The 20000-nt window shown below is 44.7% G+C and overlaps 3 protein-coding genes across 6 annotated transcripts in view; all 3 read left to right on the top strand.

Annotated features, from left to right (window-relative positions):
* The window catches only part of rnf130 (ring finger protein 130), a 26679-nt gene extending 23176 nt beyond the window's left edge, over positions 1 to 3503 (top strand). Inside the window, exons 9-11 of one of the 4 annotated variants that reach the window (XR_013507240.1) lie at positions 1510 to 1545; positions 2141 to 2362; positions 3289 to 3396. Coding sequence is in view for 2 of the 4 variants with exons in the window: in XM_078288958.1 (XP_078145084.1) it covers positions 1458 to 1545; positions 3289 to 3340 (140 nt within the window). In the remaining 2 variants the exon portion in view is untranslated. Of the gene's footprint in view, positions 1 to 1457; positions 1546 to 2140; positions 2363 to 3288 lie in introns of all 4 variants that reach the window. The other 3 variants (XR_013507239.1, XM_078288958.1, XM_078288959.1) reach the window with 3 other exon arrangements.
* Positions 1 to 20000, top strand: part of rnf4 (ring finger protein 4) — a 132237-nt gene that overhangs the window by 72548 nt on the left and 39689 nt on the right. The gene's annotated exons all lie outside the window — the stretch shown is intronic.
* The window catches only part of tbc1d9b (TBC1 domain family member 9b), a 23411-nt gene continuing 10253 nt past the window's right edge, over positions 6843 to 20000 (top strand). Inside the window, exons 1-13 of the mRNA XM_078289074.1 lie at positions 6843 to 7060; positions 9538 to 9648; positions 9875 to 9993; positions 10282 to 10510; positions 11144 to 11402; positions 12875 to 13082; positions 13336 to 13533; positions 13844 to 13972; positions 15106 to 15259; positions 16212 to 16423; positions 17244 to 17361; positions 18440 to 18642; positions 19489 to 19571. Coding sequence (XP_078145200.1) covers positions 6943 to 7060; positions 9538 to 9648; positions 9875 to 9993; positions 10282 to 10510; positions 11144 to 11402; positions 12875 to 13082; positions 13336 to 13533; positions 13844 to 13972; positions 15106 to 15259; positions 16212 to 16423; positions 17244 to 17361; positions 18440 to 18642; positions 19489 to 19571 — 2141 coding nt within the window. The 5' untranslated portion in view covers positions 6843 to 6942. The remainder of the gene's footprint in view (positions 7061 to 9537; positions 9649 to 9874; positions 9994 to 10281; positions 10511 to 11143; positions 11403 to 12874; positions 13083 to 13335; positions 13534 to 13843; positions 13973 to 15105; positions 15260 to 16211; positions 16424 to 17243; positions 17362 to 18439; positions 18643 to 19488; positions 19572 to 20000) is intronic.

Here is a 20000-nt window from a genome sequence, read left to right as displayed (position 1 = left end):
GTAGAATTGTTGACTGTAGTATTGTGTTGACTGTAGTATTGTTGACTGTACTATTGTGTTGACTGTAGTATTGTATTGACTGTAGAATTGTTGACTGTAGTATTGTGTTGACTGTAATATTGTTGACTGGACTATTGAGTTGACTCTAGTACTGTTACCTGTAGTATTGTTGCCTATAGTATTGCGTTGCCTGTAGCATTGCGTTGCCTGTAGTATTGCGTTGCCTGTAGTATTGCGTTGCCTACAGTATTGCGTTGCCTACAGTATTGCGTTGCCTACAGTATTGCGTTGCCTGTAGCATTGTGTTGCCTGTAGTGTAGTATTGCGTTGCCTGTAGTATTGCGTTGCCTGTAGCGTTGCGTTGCCTGTAGCATTGCGTTGCCTGTAGCATTGCGTTGCCTACAGTATTGCGTTGCCTGTAGCATTGCGTTGCCTACAGTATTGCGTTGCCTGTAGCATTGCGTTGCCTGTAGCATTGCGTTGCCTGTAGCATTGCGTTGCCTGTAGCATTGCGTTGCCTGTAGTATTGCGTTGCCTGTAGCATTGCGTTGCCTACAGTATTGCGTTGCCTGTAGCATTGCGTTGCCTGTAGCATTGCGTTGCCTGTAGCATTGCGTTGCCTACAGTATTGCGTTGCCTGTAGCATTGCGTTGCCTGTAGCATTGCATTGCCTGTAGTATTGCGTTGCCTGTAGTATTGCGTTGCCTGTAGTATTGCGTTGCCTACAGTATTGCGTTGCCTGTAGCATTGCGTTGCCTGTAGCATTGCGTTGCCTGTAGTATTGCGTTGCCTACAGTATTACGTTGCCTGTAGCATTGCGTTGCCTGTAGCATTGCGTTGCCTGTAGCATTGCGTTGCCTACAGTATTGCGTTGCCTGTAGCATTGCGTTGCCTGTAGCATTGCGTTGCCTGTAGCATTGCGTTGCCTACAGTATTGCGTTGCCTGTAGCATTGCGTTGCCTGTAGCATTGCGTTGCCTGTAGCATTGCGTTGCCTACAGTATTGCGTTGCCTGTAGCATTGCGTTGCCTGTAGCATTGCGTTGCCTGTAGCATTGCGTTGCCTACAGTATTGCGTTGCCTGTAGCATTGCGTTGCCTGTAGCATTGCGTTGCCTGTAGCATTGCGTTGCCTGTAGCATTGCGTTGCCTGTAGCATTGCGTTGCCTGTAGCATTGCGTCCTATGGGAACATCAGTGGATCTTCACTCTACAGTTTCTTCTGCTTGCTCTGCAGCAGCAGCTGGTTTCACACCAGCAGTCTTCTTCTTCTCTGACTTTGTCTTCTTCAGATCTTCATGAATTCTCGCAAATCTCGTCTGCTCTTATTCTCTTGGTCTTCTCCTTCTTCTTCTTCTTCCATCTGGCCTCCAATCAGAAGACAGATTTTCTTCTTCTCTCTTGCTGGGTGTGGCTGTGGTTTCTCTGGGTTCACCCTGCTTCCTGCCCTTTATTTGACAGATGAATGGTTTCATGTTCGCATCTTTGGACTTATCTGGACTCTGACATTCAGCTCCATGATCGTCGGAGCTACTGTCTGGAGCCTGGAGTGAGTACCGCCTTAAATATGCCTTTACACTACAGTATGGCAACTTTACACTACCAAGTCTACACAACTTAACCCCTACTGTGTTGTATGTTTACAACTACCACATATCAATTTACACCTTTTACACTTTACACCTGCCATATGGCAACTTTACACATAGAAACTTTACACCTACCGTATATCACCTTTACACCTACTGTATGGCAACTTTATATATATATTTGTATGGCAACTATGAATACGACATATAAACTTTACATATACCACATATTAACTACACTTACCACATGTCAACTTAACTCTATATTATAACCACATACAGTATGGTCTGGGTTTGTGAACTTTTCTCCAGCTTTCCTTCCTGCAACATCAGAATAAGGACTCAAATTCATGTTTTGCCATATATACATAATACATTTTTTGTAAGAAATTGAAATGAAATGATAGGATTTCATGTTGTTGGATCTGAACCGAGCGAACTCTTCTGCTCCGACACAAACAGCCGTGTGATTCTTCCAGTGGAACTTCGGTATCTTCATCCTCCAGCTTCTCCTCCGTCTCCTCTGTCCTGATCTCCACTCCTTCTCTCTTCCAGACCGGAGTGACTGGAACGAAGCCGATGGTCGTCTACCTGCTGGAGGCCGGCGGCCATATTGCCCTCTGCTGCCTTAACCTGCTGCTCTTCTTACCTGCTTCTGCACTGTTCTGCTTTTAGCCAGGAAACTAGGACGAAGCACTCTGAGCCATTAAATGACTTTGAAAGCTGTTTGTGACTCTTCAGCACCTTCTTTGTCTTGATGTAGTTCAGATGCGGACGGTGTGTAACACGACAGTTTGTGAGTGTGTTTGTGTGTTTACACAGTGAGAGGAGGAAGGTAGTGATGGAGATTCATCCTCTTCCTCCTCTGGACAGTCTGTCAGTTTTTCAGCTCTTTACAGGTTTGCAGTAATGTGTTAGTTTCTCCACTAGATGGGGCCATCTGCTGATGTTACCTGAGCCAATATCACCACACACACACACACACACACACACACAGTGGAAGATATTTAATGTGATGGTTGGGGGGATGAAGTGATGTTGCAGCAGAATCAAACGTCTCTGAGCAGCAGCTTGTTGTTTACTGTTGATTCATATTTATGACAGTTTTCCATATCAACATAAAGATAAAGACATCCATAACAGCCTTATTGATAAACATCTATACCATAACAGCCTTATTGATAAACATCTATACCATAACAGCCTTATTGATAAACATCTATACCATAACAGCCTTATTGATAAACATCTATACCATAACAACCTTATCAATAAACATAGAAATAGACATAGAATGGAAATTCCCTGGCAGACTCAGTGTCTTCCTTTAAAACGCTCCTGAAAACATATTCTCACCATCACTCTACTCTCTTGTATTTGTGTTTTATTTATTTATTTGAATGTAAACTTGTTTTATCTGACATTTTATCTGATGAATTTGGTGCGACTATGGTTTTATGTTTTATCTTCACACTGCTTTTATCATCTTTTGTTTTGTGTGAAGCACTTTGTAATATTTGTTTTGAAAAGTGCTACATAAATAAAGTATTATTAAAATAGGTCAGAGCAGTATTATGGATTTTCCTCACATATTTCATATCTCAGCTGATTCTGATGACACTAACGTTGAGATCTTCTCCTCCTCCTTCTCCTCCTCCTCCTCCTTCTTCTCCTCCTCCTCCTTCTTCTTCTCCTCTCCCCAGGCGGTCACTTCTTCAACAGGAACTCCATGTCTCCTCGCAGTGTGGTTTGTGAGATGGAGCTTCCTGACATCCAGGCGTCGCTCGACCTGTACGACGACAACAAGTCGTGAGGTTCGTCGTCATGGTTACGACCCCCCGCTGAAAGGCAGAGGACAGAGGATGACCTGTGCGGACACCGGCGGACCTGAAAGTGTTGATGCAGTGTTTTCTGATGGGAGGGGGGAGGGGGGAGGGGGGGTGAAGGGGGGTGGGGGGGAGGGGGGGGGGGTGGCGATGACGACAACCTGGACAGACCTTCGAACATCCATTCTTCCATCAGACTTTCTTCCACTAAGGAATGCCAGAGGATCCTGTTTCCCCTTCAGTTTATTCCTGTTAGATCTACAAAGTCCCTCCTTCCATTTCCATCTCCTCAGCAGAAGAAGAAGAAGAAGAAGAAGAAGAAGAAGAAGGAGCAGCAGCAGCAGCTCTGTACAGAACGGAGCAGCAGTAGGACGTTAAAAACCCTCTTAGTCTCACCTTGCAGTTCTCTGGTGTGTCTTTCATTCCCAACAACAGCTAGTAACAATCAGAAACGTCCGTAAGAATCAGACGCCTCATTCAGCGCCGCTCCCGTTTCCCACATCTGTAAATACGACCAGCTACCTGCCGTCTGATCGGCTTCCCGCGGCTCCGGTCCGGTTCTCGGACGGACCGGTCCGGTTCTCGGCGGACCGGCTTCCTCTTGTCCCCACGCCGCCTGTGGACGGACGCTGAGGACGAAACCGAAGCCCTCGTCCTTCTGTTCAGAGAACGGAGGAACGAATCAGCGATTATGTGAATTGTAATTTGAGGAACTGGGTTGTAAACAGTGTTACTCTCCTGTAGCAAAAAACTAATGTTTCTCTGTAGTGCGAGGAGACATTTTAATGTGTATTCAAAAAGCTTATGAAATACCCTCAGCGTGTACTAATCAGAACCTGAAGGGAACCTAGTATATACAGTATATACAATCTATATACATGATGATATAGCTCTAAAGTGGCCTATTAAAGCACTATTTTCATTTTGTTTTCTCAATCTTGTACAAGCAAATCAGGTGGAGGAATTTGTCCTTTTGTTCTCATCCCTTTGTGTTCTAGTCTTTGTATCTGATATATTGTATAGTGATGATGATGATGATGATGATGATGATGATGATGTGAAAGGAGGAGGATGTTTGTCTGGGTTTCGGTTCACTGTGTTACATACAGTACTGCCTCAGCATTAAAAGTGTCATTATTGCCTATAAGACGAGGCGTTGGCCCTGTGTCGCCTGTGAAGCTCAGTGGGAGAAGAGTTAAAGGGAAAGTGACGACGTTTACATGGACCGCAGTAATCTGATTTATTCTGAATAAGACAGTATTCACATTAATGTGTCTCCATGTGTTGCTTATAGAACTGTTCCATTCATGTTCCTGTTTCCAGCTGCAGAGCAAAGTCCGGTCAGCAGGACCGAGGAGGATCACCGGAGACTCGGACAGTTTCAGACTTTACTGAAAACTTCATGATCTCCGTTTCCCTCTAAATCCTGAGCATGCTCAGTTTCAGCCTCTCCTTCTGTTTCCTGCTGTCAGTCTCTTTCTCCTCTGAAACCAGTTCAGCCTCTGGAAGGCAGAGGAGCGTCAGGCGGTCCAGAGAGTCCTGGTTGGATTCAGGTGTTTACAGTCTGAACCGCTTCAGTAATGAGATTGAAACCAGAATACTGCACATGTCTTAATGAGATTCTGCTTACTGACTATGACTTTATTCAGGTTCAGGGGATCAGAAAATGCTGATTACAATTTCTTATTCAGACTGTTGTGTTAATCAGGTTCATATCAGATTGTTGCTGTCCAGGTAAACAGAGTCAGTGTTAAAGGTGAAGTGAGGAGGAGCAGCAAGTCGCTCCTCGTCTCTTTAACGAGTCGCTCACATCAACCTGAACCATGTTCCTTATTCTCTAGTCACTATGAGTTCTGCCTCTCATTCTCTTCAGTTAATTTCCACTGACAGCTGTCTGTTGTCTGTCTGTTGTCAGACAGACTGATGACGCTCCGTCTGTCAGATTTCCATCTGTTTTGACGGACTGAAAGTTCAACCAGCTGAACTTTTTCTGGACGGACGGATTCATCAGCGTCCGTTCAGCCAATCAGATCGTTCCTACGTTTGTTCTGTAGAAGCTAGCGGTGAACACAGAGACGACGGTCCGACCGGAACAAAGAAAACAGAGAAAGCTGGTGGAGCGTTGGGATGACCGGAGGTTTCCAGCTCAGTTTCTGATTGAATTTATACTGCAGAGTCTGTTTTGTTTTTTCTATCAAGCAGCTCCGTTATGAGCAAAGCTTCCTGTTCTTCTGCCTCGCCGCCGTGTTGACGCTCAGAACAAACCAACACACACACATCTATCATCAATAATTCTGTCTGTTTCTGATCGATCAGTTTGGCTCCGCCTCACTCTTCACTGTCTGCTTTGCTCTTATTCTCACATTAGCTCTCCAGGGTCACAGGGATTTGACCCTTGACCTCTAGGGACTGAAACTTCTTCTGTCGGCCGCACTGGAAGACGCTCTGACAGTCAGATGACTCTGATGTAACTGTGTGTCGGTCTCTGTCCCCACAGCCCAGAACACAGCAGACTGGCTCACAGAGCTTCAGGAGGAAATCTGTATTTATAGTTTATGATCAGTCTGCTCATCACACACACACACACTGTCCAGATGTTAAAGCAAAAGCCCAGAATAACGCAGTTTACTGTCTGTAAATTATCTTTGATAAAAACAAGATACATGTACACAACTAAACAACACGCTACTAATACAGTGATCAATAATACTACATATATATATATGTATATATATGACATAAAAAACAGCAGGCACAAGTCTTAAGTGATGAGTGAAAGTTTTTCCAAAGTGTATCAATAGTTACAAAGACTTGATCTAGATAAAAAGACATCAGATTTTTGATAAGGAAACCTGCTGATGTGTGTGTGTGTGTGTGTGTGTGTGTGTGTGTGTGTGTGTGTGATATTTGACAGACTGACGACACATAATACATTATAAACTAAAAATGTAGTTTTCCCAACAAACGTTTCAATATGTTATTGTTTTTTTTTTAATTCTCAACAGTAAATCTTTATTCACAACACTCACACATTTCAAGACTGAACATTTGCAATAAATATAGTAGGATAATATCAATATAAGTTACATGGGGAGGGAAAAAGGCAGCTCAACTATTTTAAATAGATCATTAAAACATTTTATAGTACACAAACTTTTTGTTCTTGTGTAGAATCTAGAAACGCATTAAATTCAAAATAAAAGGATATTGAAGTGGTCAGCAATTTTAAAATGTAACATTTATGAATATAAAATTTGCTCATCAATATCATCAGATTGACAAAGAATTTATGGTTGATGGACGCAACCTTTGACGTAATGACGCAGCCCGCGGAGAGGGCGTGATTTGAGACCAAACCCGGAAGTGGTGTGCAGACGACAACAACAACAGCGGACATGAACTCCAAACTACACGGCGCGCCTCAGCAGAGCCGCTCTGTCTGAAGTGTCCTGAAATAAACGTTTTCCAGGTTTGATCTCCACACGTTAGCCCGGCTGTCATCTGGCGGAGAAGTTGTTAAATTCATCTGAAATGTGGACAAACCCGGAGGAAGTCCTGCTGGCCAACGCGCTGTGGGTTTCAGAGAGGGCGAACCCCTTCTTCATCCTGCAGAGGAGGAAAGGCCACGGCCGAGGAGGAGGCATCACCGGTATGTAATTCATTTTATTAACTTTAAAAAGGGTTGTAAGGTTTCAGAGCAGCAATCACTGATGCGTTAGATGTAAATGTATTTTCTGAAGCGGTCGGTCGGGTTTCAGAGGAGGAGGAGACGCTGCTGCATTAGCTTTTATTCCTCAGGTCTCTGAAGTACCGTTAGCTGATCTGCTGTTGTTTATAGCAGCTGCAGCTAGCTGCTAGCTAACAGTTAGCTGATTCAGACAGATAAAACACTGTGTTTTAATTCAACAGCAACTTAGCAAAATTGTCTGCTTGGATATTTCGTGTGCTTCAATCCACTTTGTATCAAAACATTTGGAGGAAAGAAATCTGAAATGTTTCTGACTGGCAGCTGGCCCAACTTCACTCTGTCTCTCTGTTTTTCTTGGATTTTCTTGATTTTCTTGTATTTTTAAAGACGCCATGTTTCTGCAGCCAGTCACATCTGCTGACTGATGCCTCATGGACCTGGAATGTACTTTTGTTGTTCCACTAAATTAAATTAGCTTGTAAAACCTCAGCAGGCGGATTTCTGCAGGACTTCACACTGAACTTTAGCTGGTCATGTGAAAGCAGTAACAGGCAGACTGTTATGTGTTCATTGCTTTATGTATGAAGTGCTGGTCGTTGAAAATGTGTTGGATACATTTCCCAAATGATTCCCCAACTAAAGTGTGTTCATACCAGAGATCTTTTTACTGCCTTTGAGCAAGGCACATATCAGTCTGTACAGCCTGTCTGCTGCAGGTCTTCATGTAAGGACTTTATTTCCCGATGCCAGGTAGTCAGCTACCGACCCATTGATCCGTCAATAAGAACTTTATTCTGTTAATTGGAGTTAAACAGCAGGTTGATTCCTTCACACAGATACGCTGGCCTGTTTAATCTCTCTGTAACTTGACATTAGCAGATATTCTGTTGTTTTCAGCTCTGTACCTTTTACAAACTGACATTACACACTAGCCCCTCCCCCCTGCTGCCTGTTCTGTAAATGTATCAGCAGGTTTCATGTGTGAAAAAGAGCTGGTGTCAAAATGCTAAATCAGTTCTGCCAAATTCACTGCTCAAGACGTTGTAACGTTACTAGTAAAGTTCTGTATCGACCGTATGTGTGAACGATGCCGTAACGTTAACGGCAGAGCAGCACAACGTTAGGACACTCTGTTGGTGAAAAACGTGGACAGGCATGTCTTGTGTTTACAACAGAAACTGCTCCCTTTACCGGAAAAATAAAAACGCCAATTTTACAGGTTTCATGTGTGAAAGGACTACTGTCTGCTGAACATGACCTGTTAACAACACTGTGATGTGTTCATAGATCTAGGATACAGGGTATAAGGTACAGGGTATATGGTAAAGGATATAAAGTATAGAGTACAGGGTATAAGGTACAGGGTAGAATGTATAAGGTATAAGGTACAGGGTATAGGATACAGGGTATAAGGTATAGAGGACAGGGTATAAGGTACAGGGTAGAGTGTATAAGGTACAGGGTATAAGGTATAGAGTACAGGGTATAAGGTACAGGGTAGAGTGTATAAGGTATAAGGTACAGGGTAGAGTGTATAAGGTATAAGGTACAGGGTATAGGGTACAGGGTATAAGGTATAGAGTACAGGGTATAAGGTATAGGGTAGAGTGTATAGGGTACAGGGTATAAGGTATAGGGTAGAGTGTATAGGGTACAGGGTATAAGGTATAGAGTACAGGGTAGAGTGTATAAGGTATAAGGTACAGGGTACAGGGTATAAGGTATAGAGTACAGGGTATAAGGTATAGTGTAGAGTGTATAGGGTACAGGGTATAAGGTATAGAGTAGAGTGTATAGGGTACAGGGTATAAGTTATAGAGTACAGGGTATAGGGTAGAGTGTATAGGGTACAGGGTATAAGGTATAGGGTAGAGTGTATAGGGTACAGGATATAAGGTATAGAGTAGAGTGTATAGGGTACAGGGTATAAGGTATAGAGTACAGGGTATAAGGTATAGGGTAGAGTGTATAGGGTACAGGGTATAAGGTATAGAGTACAGGGTATAAGGTACAGGGTAGAGTGTATAAGGTACAGGGTATAAGGTATAGAGTACAGGGTATAAGGTATAGGGTAGAGTGTATAGGGTACAGGGTATAGAGTAGAGGGTATAGGGTACAGGGTATAAGGTATAGGGTAGAGGGTATAAGATACAGGGTAGAGGGTACAGGGTATATGGTACAGGGTATAGGGTAGGTTATAAGGTATAAGGTACACTGTATAAGGTACAGGGTATAAGGTATAGGGTACATGGTATAAAGTACAGTGTATAAGGTATAGGGTACAAAGTATAGGATACAGGGTATAAGGTACAGGGTATAAGATACAGGGTACCTGGGACTGGTAGTAACCGGTCTATATATTTCCTATCAGGCTTGTTGGTAGGCGTCCTGGACGTGATGTGTTAATATAATATATTTATATATTATATTTTACTCAGGCCTGTTGGTGGGCACACTGGATGTGGTCCTGGACTCCAGTGCCAGAGTCGCTCCTTACAGGATTCTGCTGCAGACCGCCGACTCTCAGATCTACTGGAGCATCGCCTCTGGTGAGTCAACATGACAGACAGACTGTACTGGACTCTACTGTGTTCTACTGGACTCTACTGTGTTCTACTGGACTCTACTGTGTTCTTCTGGACTCTACTGTGTTCTACTGGACTCTACTGTGTTCTACTGGACTCTACTGTGTTCTACTGGACTCTACTGTGTTCTTCTGGACTCTGCTGTCCCTGGTGCTGTTCACCTCCAGCTCTCCTGTCTCCCCCCCCCTAGGCTCCTCCAGGAAGGAGATCACGCAGCACTGGGATTGGCTGGAGACAAACCTTCTGCAGACCATCTCTATATTCGACAACGATGAAGACGTCACCACCTTCGTCAAGGGCAAAATCTCTGTATGTCACTTAAATACCAGCTCAAATTAGACAGTGTTACTGTTATTTACTGTTAATTACTATTAGAACGCCTGACAATACCAGTTGAATTTAGTTTTACTATTCGTTACCATTAGTTACTCTGAATTACTTAGTTATTAGTAGTTACTATTAGTACTGTTAGTTATTAGTATTAGTTAGTTAGCAGGTTCTTCACCAGAGACAGATGCTCTCGTTGTTTTGACCGTCAGACACACACACACATACACACACACAGAGTCAGTGAGTGTGTGTGTGTGTGTGTGGCAGGGCATCATTGCAGAGGAGAACAAGTGGAAGCAGGCGGAGGAGGAGGAAGACTCCGGTAAGTTCCGCGAGGCGGAGCTGAAGATGCGGAAGCTGTTCGGCATGCCGGAGGAGGAGAAGCTGGTCAACTATTACTCCTGCAGCTACTGGAAGAGCCGGGTGCCGCGGCAGGGCTGGATGTACCTGACCGTCAACCACCTCTGCTTCTACTCCTTCCTGCTGGGCAAGGAGGGTACGTCCGCTCCGTCCGTCACACAGAGATATACAACTGTATATATATACACACTATATATATTTATAAATTCTGTTCAGACTGCAGGAGTGTGGGCCTGCTGTAAATGCAAAGTTTTACTTCACACTTTGTGGGTCTAAATGAATAAGCAAGGTTCAAGAGTCTTCTGTGGATTCTTTATTCAGACATGCATGGTTCAGTTCAGTGTTCCAGACAAGCAACAAAGAAGTGACCAAGACAGGAGTTTACAATCCACTTATATAGGTTAAAGTAAACAAAACTATAAATCTTGGCCCATAGCCAAACCTCCTTGGCTCAAAACCAACCCACCAGTTCGGACTTTTAACTGCATGTCCACCTATAGAATCACTTAAAACCACACATAACCATATATAGTGATCATTCAAGCACTGATTACATCATTGTAGTAAGTAGGACAAAAGATACTCCACTTTGCAGGACAAAGAACAGAGTGTACTATTCATATAAAAAAGCACAATATTCATTTTATTTCTTACACTGCTCTGCTCCATGTTGTCCCGCTCTAAGCTGTCTGCCCCCTCCCCCCCCCCCCCCCCCCCCCCCCCCCCCCCCCCCCCCCCCGCCCCCCCCCCCCCCCCCCCCCCCCCTCAGTCACCCTGGTGGTCCAGTGGACGGAGGTCACCCAGCTGGAGAAGAACGCCACCCTCCTGTTTCCAGAGAGCGTGTGTGTCAGCACCCGCCACACGGAGCATTTCTTCTCCATGTTCCTGAACATCAACGACACTTTCAAGCTGATGGAGCAGCTGGCCAACATCGCCATGCGGCAGCTGCTGGACAACGAAGGCTTCGCCGCCGACCGCTCGCTGCCCAAACCCTGCAAGACGCTCAAGAACGTCTCGGCGCTCAAGAGGTTCGGTCCGAACGCCTGGGGATCTGGCTGAGGAACACTGAGACTTAAAGGACTTAGAGGATTATAATAATAATAATAATAATAATAATAATGATGATAATAATACAGAATTATTAACTTTATTTATAGAGCACTTTTCCAAACTTACAAAGTGCTTCACAACAAGGAACAAGTGCAAGAAATGAAAGATGTAGTGCAAAATAAAAACTGAAGGTGTTGTAAAAATAACACAGCAAAGAGATAAAAAGACAAACAAATAACAAGAAATAAATCAAAATCTTGTAGAAAATGTTTAATTCCACAATGAATAAGGCAACTGAGGCAAATATGTGTGTGTATATATACTGTATATAGATCTATCTCTCTCTCTCTCTCTCTCTCTCTCTCTCTCTCTCTCTCTCTCTCTCTCTCTCTCTCTCTCTCTATATATATATATATATATATATATATATATATATATATATATATATATATATATATATATATAGAGAGAGAGAGAGAGAATGAATATTCAGTGTTTTGGCCAATGAGCCCATCAACTATAATAATTATATTGTAATAATAATAATAATAAACTTTATTAATAGAGCACCTTTCAAAATAAAGTCACAAAGTGCTTTACAAAGGATAAAAAAGAAAATGGATAAAAACAATAAAGTGCTATACAAAGGATAAAATATAATGACAGCAAAGCATTGTGAGAAATAATAGAATCATAAAGAATCATAAAGTGAGGTCAGAAACAAAAGTAAAAGTTTAAAACAAGTCTAAAAAATGTGGTTTGAGAAGTGATGACTTCATATGGGGCTAAAGGTGTGATATCCACCGCCGGGGGACGCCTCACCTTTTCTAAATTTTCAAAGTAATATTTGATTTCTTCAATGAAGAAGTAAAGTAGTTAAAATATCTATTTCCTGATACTTTAGATCTATTTCTTCATCACTCAGCTTCATGTTCATCAAAGTGTCTCTCTGGTGTGAAGAGAAGGTTTTGCCGGCCAACCAGCTCCGCAGACCTCTGGGACGTCCTGCAGATGCAGAGCGTCTCAGAGGAACAACTGACTGTGTGAGCAGCAGTTACAGCTGCTAAGGAGGTTTTTTTGATGAATGTGTATAGTTTAATTGTTTTAGTGTTATCCTCACAGATATTTGCATGTATATATTTTTTTTCTCAAAGTAAACCTAGTTAGTCTTTAATGGGGTTCAGTTATGCAAACCGACAAAGAAAACATGCTGATTTATTAAATAATTTCAAAAGCTAGGAGTCCCCAAAGTTTTGATGGGCAGTGTAGCTCAGTGTCGGTCCCATCGGAGCCTGAAAAGTAATCAGATAGTAAATAAATCAGATATTGGCTCCAGCTGACTGGAGAACAATATTGTCTGTGGGTCCATGTACCGCAGGTATGGAAGAGACGTGTTATCTGACCGAAGCTCTCCTGTATTGTTAGTGCTGAGTGTGTGTTGATGTTTCAGGGACTTGGACGCGCGGGCGAAGAACGAGCGGTACCGCACCATGTTCCGCCTCACGCAGGACGAGCGTCTGGACGGACACACCGACTGCACGCTCTGGACGCCGTTCGCCAAGATGCACATCATCGGTCAGCTGTACATCTCCAACAACTACATCTGTTTTAACAGCAGAGAAGAAGACCTGTGTCAGCTGATCATCCCGCTCAGAGAGGTGCGCACACACACACACACACACACTGGATTTGATATGTAGTGTTAGTGTATGAGCGTGTGTGTGTTGGATATGGAGTGTTAGTGTGTGTGTGTGTGTGTGTGTGTGTGTTGGATATGGAGTGTTAGTGTGTGTGTGTGTGTGTGTGTGTGTGTGTGTGTGTGTGTGTGTGTTGGATATTTTGTGTGTGTGTGTGTTTGATATGGAGTTTAAGTGTGTGTATGTTGGATATTTTGTGTGTGTGTGTGTGCAGGTGTCCATCGTGGAGAAGGCGGACAGCAGCAGCGTGCTCCCCTGTCCCGTCTCCATCAGCACCAAGAACAAGATGAACTTCCTGTTTGCCAACCTGAAGGACAGAGACTTCCTGGTCCAGCGCATCTCCGACTTCCTGCAGCGCACGCCGGACAGCAGCTGGAGCGACACCAGCCCCCTGCCTCTGATTGGCCCCTCGGTGCGTCCGTCACGCCTCGGCCAATCAGCGGGCCTGACCGATGCTAATGTTAACAAAACAGAGTGTTTGTTATATTCTAATGGAGCCCCAGGCGGGTGGAGTTTATCCCGTCAGGACCGTTCAGATAGCATTATCCTCCTCCAGTGTAGTGGTAGTAATAATAATAATAATATATATTATATTTTTCATGCTGTCTCCCAGGCCTCCTACAGCCTTCTTCTTCTTCTTCTTCTTCTTCTTCTTCTTCTTCTTCTCAGTATTGGTATCAGTATTAATAGTAACATTGTTATTGTGTGTGTGCTGCCTGCAGGCGTCGTCCTCTGCAGGGTGCGAGTCTGTCCAGAGGGGGCGCCACTACCACCCCGACCTGCCCACCGCCAGCCAGGGCCTGCTGCACATCTACCAGAGAGACGCAGCCGAGGACCTGGGGCCCAAAGCCGTGAGTCCTGCTGCTCCGAGACCAGAACGCACGGCACAAACCTGCTCAACACACAGCTGCTATACTGTGTTCTGCAGCCAGCTGTACTGTGTGTCGTACGTGTAGAAACATGTAGCTACTGACATGTAGTAGTACTACTGACATGTAGCAGTACTACTGACATGTAGTAGTACTACCGACATGTAGTAGTAGGTACTGACATGTAGCAGTAGTACTGACATGTAGCAGTAGCACTGACATGTAGCAGTAGATACTGACATGTAGTAGTAGGTACTGACATGTAGCAGTAGTACTGACATGTAGTAGTAGGTACTGACATGTAGCAGTAGTACTGACATGTAGCAGTAGTACTGACATGTAGCAGTAGTACTGACATGTAGCAGTACTACTGACATGCAGCAGTAGTACTGACATGTAGCAGTACTACTGACATGCAGCAGTAGTACTGACATGTAGCAGTAGATACTGACATGTAGCAGTAGTACTGACATGTAGCAGTAGTACTGACATGTAGCAGTACTACTGACATGCAGCAGTAGTACTGACATGTAGCAGTAGATACTGACATGTAGCAGTAGTACTGACATGTAGTAGTACTACTGACATGTAGCAGTACTACTGACATGTAGCAGTAGTACTGACATGTAGCAGTACTACTGACATGTAGCAGTACTACTGACATGCAGCAGTAGTACTGACATGTAGCAGTACTACTGACATGCAGCAGTAGTACTGACATGTAGCAGTACTACTGACATGCAGCAGTACTACTGACATGCAGCAGTAGTACTGACATGCAGCAGTAGTACTGACATGCAGCAGTAGTACTGACATGCAGCAGTAGTACTGACATGCAGCAGTACTACTGACATGCAGCAGTAGTACTGACATGCAGCAGTAGTACTGACATGCAGCAGTAGTACTGACATGCAGCAGTACTACTGACATGCAGCAGTAGTACTGACATGCAGCAGTAGTACTGACATGCAGCAGTAGTACTGACATGCAGCAGTACTACTGACATGCAGCAGTACTACTGACATGCAGCAGTAGTACTGACATGTAGCAGTACTACTGACATGTAGCAGTACTACTGACATGTAGCAGTAGTACTGACAGTGTCTCCTCGGCAGACGAAGGAGAAGATGAAGGAGGAGGCGTGGAACATTCACTTCTTTGAGTTCGGCAGAGGAGTCTGTATGTACCGAACCTCCAGGACCAGAGAGCTCGTCCTCAACGGGATCCCAGAGCGGCTCAGGGGCGAGCTGTGGCTGCTGTTCTCCGGTACTCACTCACTCACTCACTCACTCACTCACTCACTCACTCACTCACTCACTCACTCACTCACTCACTCACTCACTCACGTCACTAACTCATTCACTCACTCACTCATTCACTCACTCACTCACTAACTCATTCACTCACTCACTCATTCACTCACTCACTCACTAACTCATTCATTCACTCACTTACTCACTCATTCACTCACTAACTCATTCATTCACTCACTCATTCACTCACTCACTCACTAACTCATTCACTCACTCACTCATTCACTCACTCACTCACTAACTCATTCATTCACTCACTTACTCACTCATTCACTTCACTACTCATTCACTTCACTCACTCATTCACTCACTCACTCACTAACCTACGATTCAGCTCACTCATCCTCACTAACTCATTCATTCACTCACTCACTCATTTACTCACTCATTCACTCACTAACTCATTCCCCCCCTCATTCTCTCACGCATTCACTAACTCATTCATTCACTCACACTCACTCATTCATTCACTCATTAATTTATTCACTCATTCACTGAATCATTCATTTATTCACTCTTTCATTAATATACCCATTCACTCATTATTCACTCTTTCATGTATTCATTCATTCATATGCAGGCCTCACTGTGTGGTTTCTCTCAGTCAGTCTGCTGCAGAGTGAACAGCTGAAACTTCATTTCACTGATTCATTAATTATAAAACGGAACAGATTAGATGAATTGTTTCCTGACATAGAGAGAGATGAAGGCTGTTGGGTCTCCCTGCTGCTGTCTAAACTTTAGTGATGAATGAACTTCGTTAGTAGGAGGTACGGAGCGCAGACTGTAACACAACAATAAATGAAATCAATAAAACAGCAAAAAGCCACATGAAATATAAACCGGTTTAGAGTCAGCTGCAGTGAGAATAATAAAGTTTAAAACGGGTTATTCTCCCGTCCAGGAGCGCAGCAACGAGATGGCGACTCACCCCGGTTACTACGGCGACCTGGTGGAGCAGGCGATGGGTCTCTGCTCGCTCGCCACGGAGGAGATCGAGCGGGACCTGCACCGCTCCATGCCGGAGCACCGCGCCTTCCAGAACGAGACGGGCATCGCCGCGCTGCGCCGCGTCCTCACCGCCTACGCCCACCGCAACCCCGGCATCGGATACTGCCAGGTGACACACACACACACACACACACACACACACACACCTCTCAGATACACTGTGCCTTATTGTTTTTTACTGTTTTCTACTGTTATTGTGCCTTTATGTCTTTTTGTTTTTTTGTTTTTTTTCTATTTGCTAGTATTATTTTAACTATTTTACTCTTGTGAAGCTTGACTGACTCTCTCTCTCTCTCTCTCTCTCTCTCTCTCTCTCTCTCTCTGTCTCTCTCCCTCTCTCTCTCTGTGTCTCTCTCTCTGTCTCTCTCTCTCTCTCTCTGTCTCTCTCTCTCTCTCTCCCTCTCTCTCTCTCTTACTCTCTCCCTCTCTCTCTCTCTTACTCTCTCCCTCTCTGTCTCCCTCGCTCTCTCTCTCCCTCGCTCTCTCTCTCCCTCTCTCTCTCTCCCCCCCTCTCTCTCTCTCCCTCTCTCTCTCTCTCTCTCTCTCTGTCCCTCTCTCTCTCTCTCTCTCTCTCTCCTCCTCTCTCTCTCTCCCTCTCTCTCTCTCTCTCTCTCTCTCTTACTCTCTCTCTCTCTCTCTCTCTCTCTCTCTCTCTCTTACTCTCTCTCTCTCTCTCTTTCTCTCTCTCTCTCTTTCTCTCTCTCCCTCTCTCTCTCTCTCTCTCTCTCTCTCTCTCTCTCTCCCTCTCTCTCTCTCCCTCTCTCTCTGTCTCTCTCTCTCTCTCTCTCTCTTACTCTCTCTCTCTCTCTCTCTCTCTCTCTCTTACTCTCTCTCTCTCTCTCTTACTCTCTCTCTCTCTCTCTCTCTCTCTCTCTCTCCCTCTCTCTCTCTCCCTCCCTCTCTCTCTCTCTCTCTCTCTCTCTCTCCAGGCGATGAACATCGTGACATCAGTCTTGTTGTTGTATTGTACGGAGGAAGAGGCGTTCTGGCTGCTGGTGGCGCTGTGTGAGCGGATGCTGCCGGACTACTACAACACCAGGGTCGTAGGTCAGCACTGTGTGTGTGTGTGTGTGTGGGTGGGTGTGGGTGTGTGGGTGTGTGGGTGTGTGTGTGTGTGTGTGGGTGTGTGCTGCCTACCTTTGCCTCATGGTTAGACCGCCCCTGGTTGCAGAAAGCATAAAGCATAAAGTGGAGAGTCGGAGGGCAGAGGAGACAGCAAATCACTCTGACAGACTGTGGGATAAATGCAACTCTGTTTTCCCACACCAAGTCAGAAAGATTTGGTAAACTGAACGTCTGACCTGAAGGGCAAATGCTGCTCAAAATATGAAACCTGGCAGTCTGATCTGCTGTCAGAAGGGCTCAGAGGAAGGCTCGTGACCAAATCCAGTCACAAAATTAGCTTCAGTAAAACTCGACTTATAAAAACGCAGAGCGAGTAACAAGTATACGTGTTTCACCTGGGAGAGTCACAGTTCAGTCTTGTCTCCAGACCCAAATCCACCATTTTACACAAATCACACTTTGGCTGTGGGAAATATGCTCCACATTTTCTGCCAGTCAGCACTTCCTGGTTGACGTGTGCTTGTGTTTTCATTGGCTACACAGAATGTCCGTCAGCGCCTCCTCCAGCCACAGGGAGATGACCTATTAAACTTCCTGTCAGGAGAAGAAGAGTCAGCTGAGTTTCAGTCTCAGTTTGTGCTGACATCAGCTTACAGAGATGAAGCTTTACAGAAGTGTTTACAGCACTGTGCAGAAGTCTTAGGCACATGTAAATAAATGCTGTAAAGTGAAGATGCTTTCAAAAATAGTGAAATGAAAAGTTTCTAAATATAAAAAAAAAAGTACTATAAAGAGCAGTCTACTGACACATTAATGCAGAAAACAAATGAACGTCGAAGACAAAATTTATATTAAAAAATCTAGGGTGCCTAAGACTTTTGCACAGCACTGTAGATGTGTTAGCTTGTCTGCTAACAGGCTACAGAAGAAGCTGCTTTGCCGGATTCTGATTGGTCGTTCATACAGGTAGAGAGATTTAACAGGTTTTGTCTCAGGCAGAGGTTCAGAGTTCAGAGTGTTGTCCTGTAGTAGAAGGTGCTGTTCCTCTCCCCGCCTGCAGGGGCGCTGGTGGACCAGGCGGTGTTCGAGGAGCTGACCCGGGCCTTCCTGCCCCTGCTGTACGAACACATGCAGGACCTGGGCGTCATCTCCACCATCTCGCTCTCCTGGTTCCTCACCCTCTTCCTGTCCGTCATGCCCTTCGACAGCGCCGTGCTGCTCGTCGACTGCTTCTTCTACGAGGGGATCAAGGTCATCTTCCAGGTCAGAACGACTGGGAGGGAGACTGGAGAGAGACTGGGAGGCTGACTAGAGACTGACTGGGAGACTGGGAGACTGACTGATTGACTGAGAAACTGACTGGAGACTGACTGAGATAGCAACTGGGAGACTGATTGGTAGACTGGGAGACTAGAGACTGACTGATTGAGTGGGAGACTAGAGACTGACTGGGAGACTGACTGGTTGAGTGGGAGACTAGAGACTGACTGGTTGACTGGGAGACTGACTGGGAGACTGACTGGGAGAATGAGAAACTGACTGGAGACTGACTGACATAGCGACTGGGAGACTGATTGGTAGACTGGGAGACTAGGAGACTGACTGATTGAGTGGGAGACTAGAGACTGACTGGGAGACTGGCTAGAGACTGACTGATTGACTGAGAAACTGACTGGAGACGGACTGAGATAGCGACTGGGAGACTGATTGGTAGACTGGGAGACTAGAGACTGACTGGAAGACTGACTAGAGACTGACTGGTTGACTTGGAGACTGGCTAGAGACTGACGAGATTGACTTGGAGACTACCTGGGAGACTGACTAGATAACTGTGAGACTGACTGGTTGACTGGAGACAAACTGGGTGACTGACAAGATGACTGGGACCCTATCTGGGAGACTGACTGGGAGACTGGGGAGTGACTAGGAGACTGACTGGTAGACTGGAAACTGACTGGGTTAGTGGGACACTGACTGGTTTGGACTGACTGCCTGACTCTCTCCTCAGTCACAGTGAGCAGCGTTCAGCAGCTCTGACCTCTGACCTCTGACCTCAGCTGCCTTATGATGTGATATTGAAATGAATGAATTTACCAAACCCCCCTGCAGGTGGCGCTGGCGGTGCTGCATGACAACATGGACGCTCTGCTGTCCTGCAGCGACGAGGGAGAGGCCATGACCATCCTGGGCCGGTGGGTGGAGTCCAAATAACTCAATAACTTTGCTCGTGTCCCAAGTCAGTCTCAAGTCTTGAGGCTCAAGTCCAAGTCAAGTCCAAGTCATTAAAGTCAAGTCTCAAGTCTAAATGTAGATTACCAAGTCGAGTCCAAGTCAAGTCCATGTCATTAAAGTCAAGTCTCAAGTCTAAATTTAGATTACCAAGTCAAGTCAGAACAAATCAAGAGTCCAGTATCAATTTAATATCTTAAAGAAAACTAAATATCTAGGACTTTTCAATGCAATATGGTTTTAATAGGATAAAAACTTGGTAAGAGCATCATGAGTTTGATTTCTATAATCAGTTTCAACTTCAATAAATTCAATCATTCCATACAAATTCAGAAAACAGAATTTAAATTCAGTCGTCCGCTGGAACAAATCTCATCACTTTCAATCTAAGT

This window comes from Centroberyx gerrardi, chromosome 16, assembly GCF_048128805.1.
Source record: "Centroberyx gerrardi isolate f3 chromosome 16, fCenGer3.hap1.cur.20231027, whole genome shotgun sequence".
Lineage (NCBI taxonomy): Eukaryota > Metazoa > Chordata > Actinopteri > Beryciformes > Berycidae > Centroberyx > Centroberyx gerrardi.
Note: the sequence above shows the minus strand (reverse complement) of the source record. Positions and strands in the feature narration are given on the sequence as shown.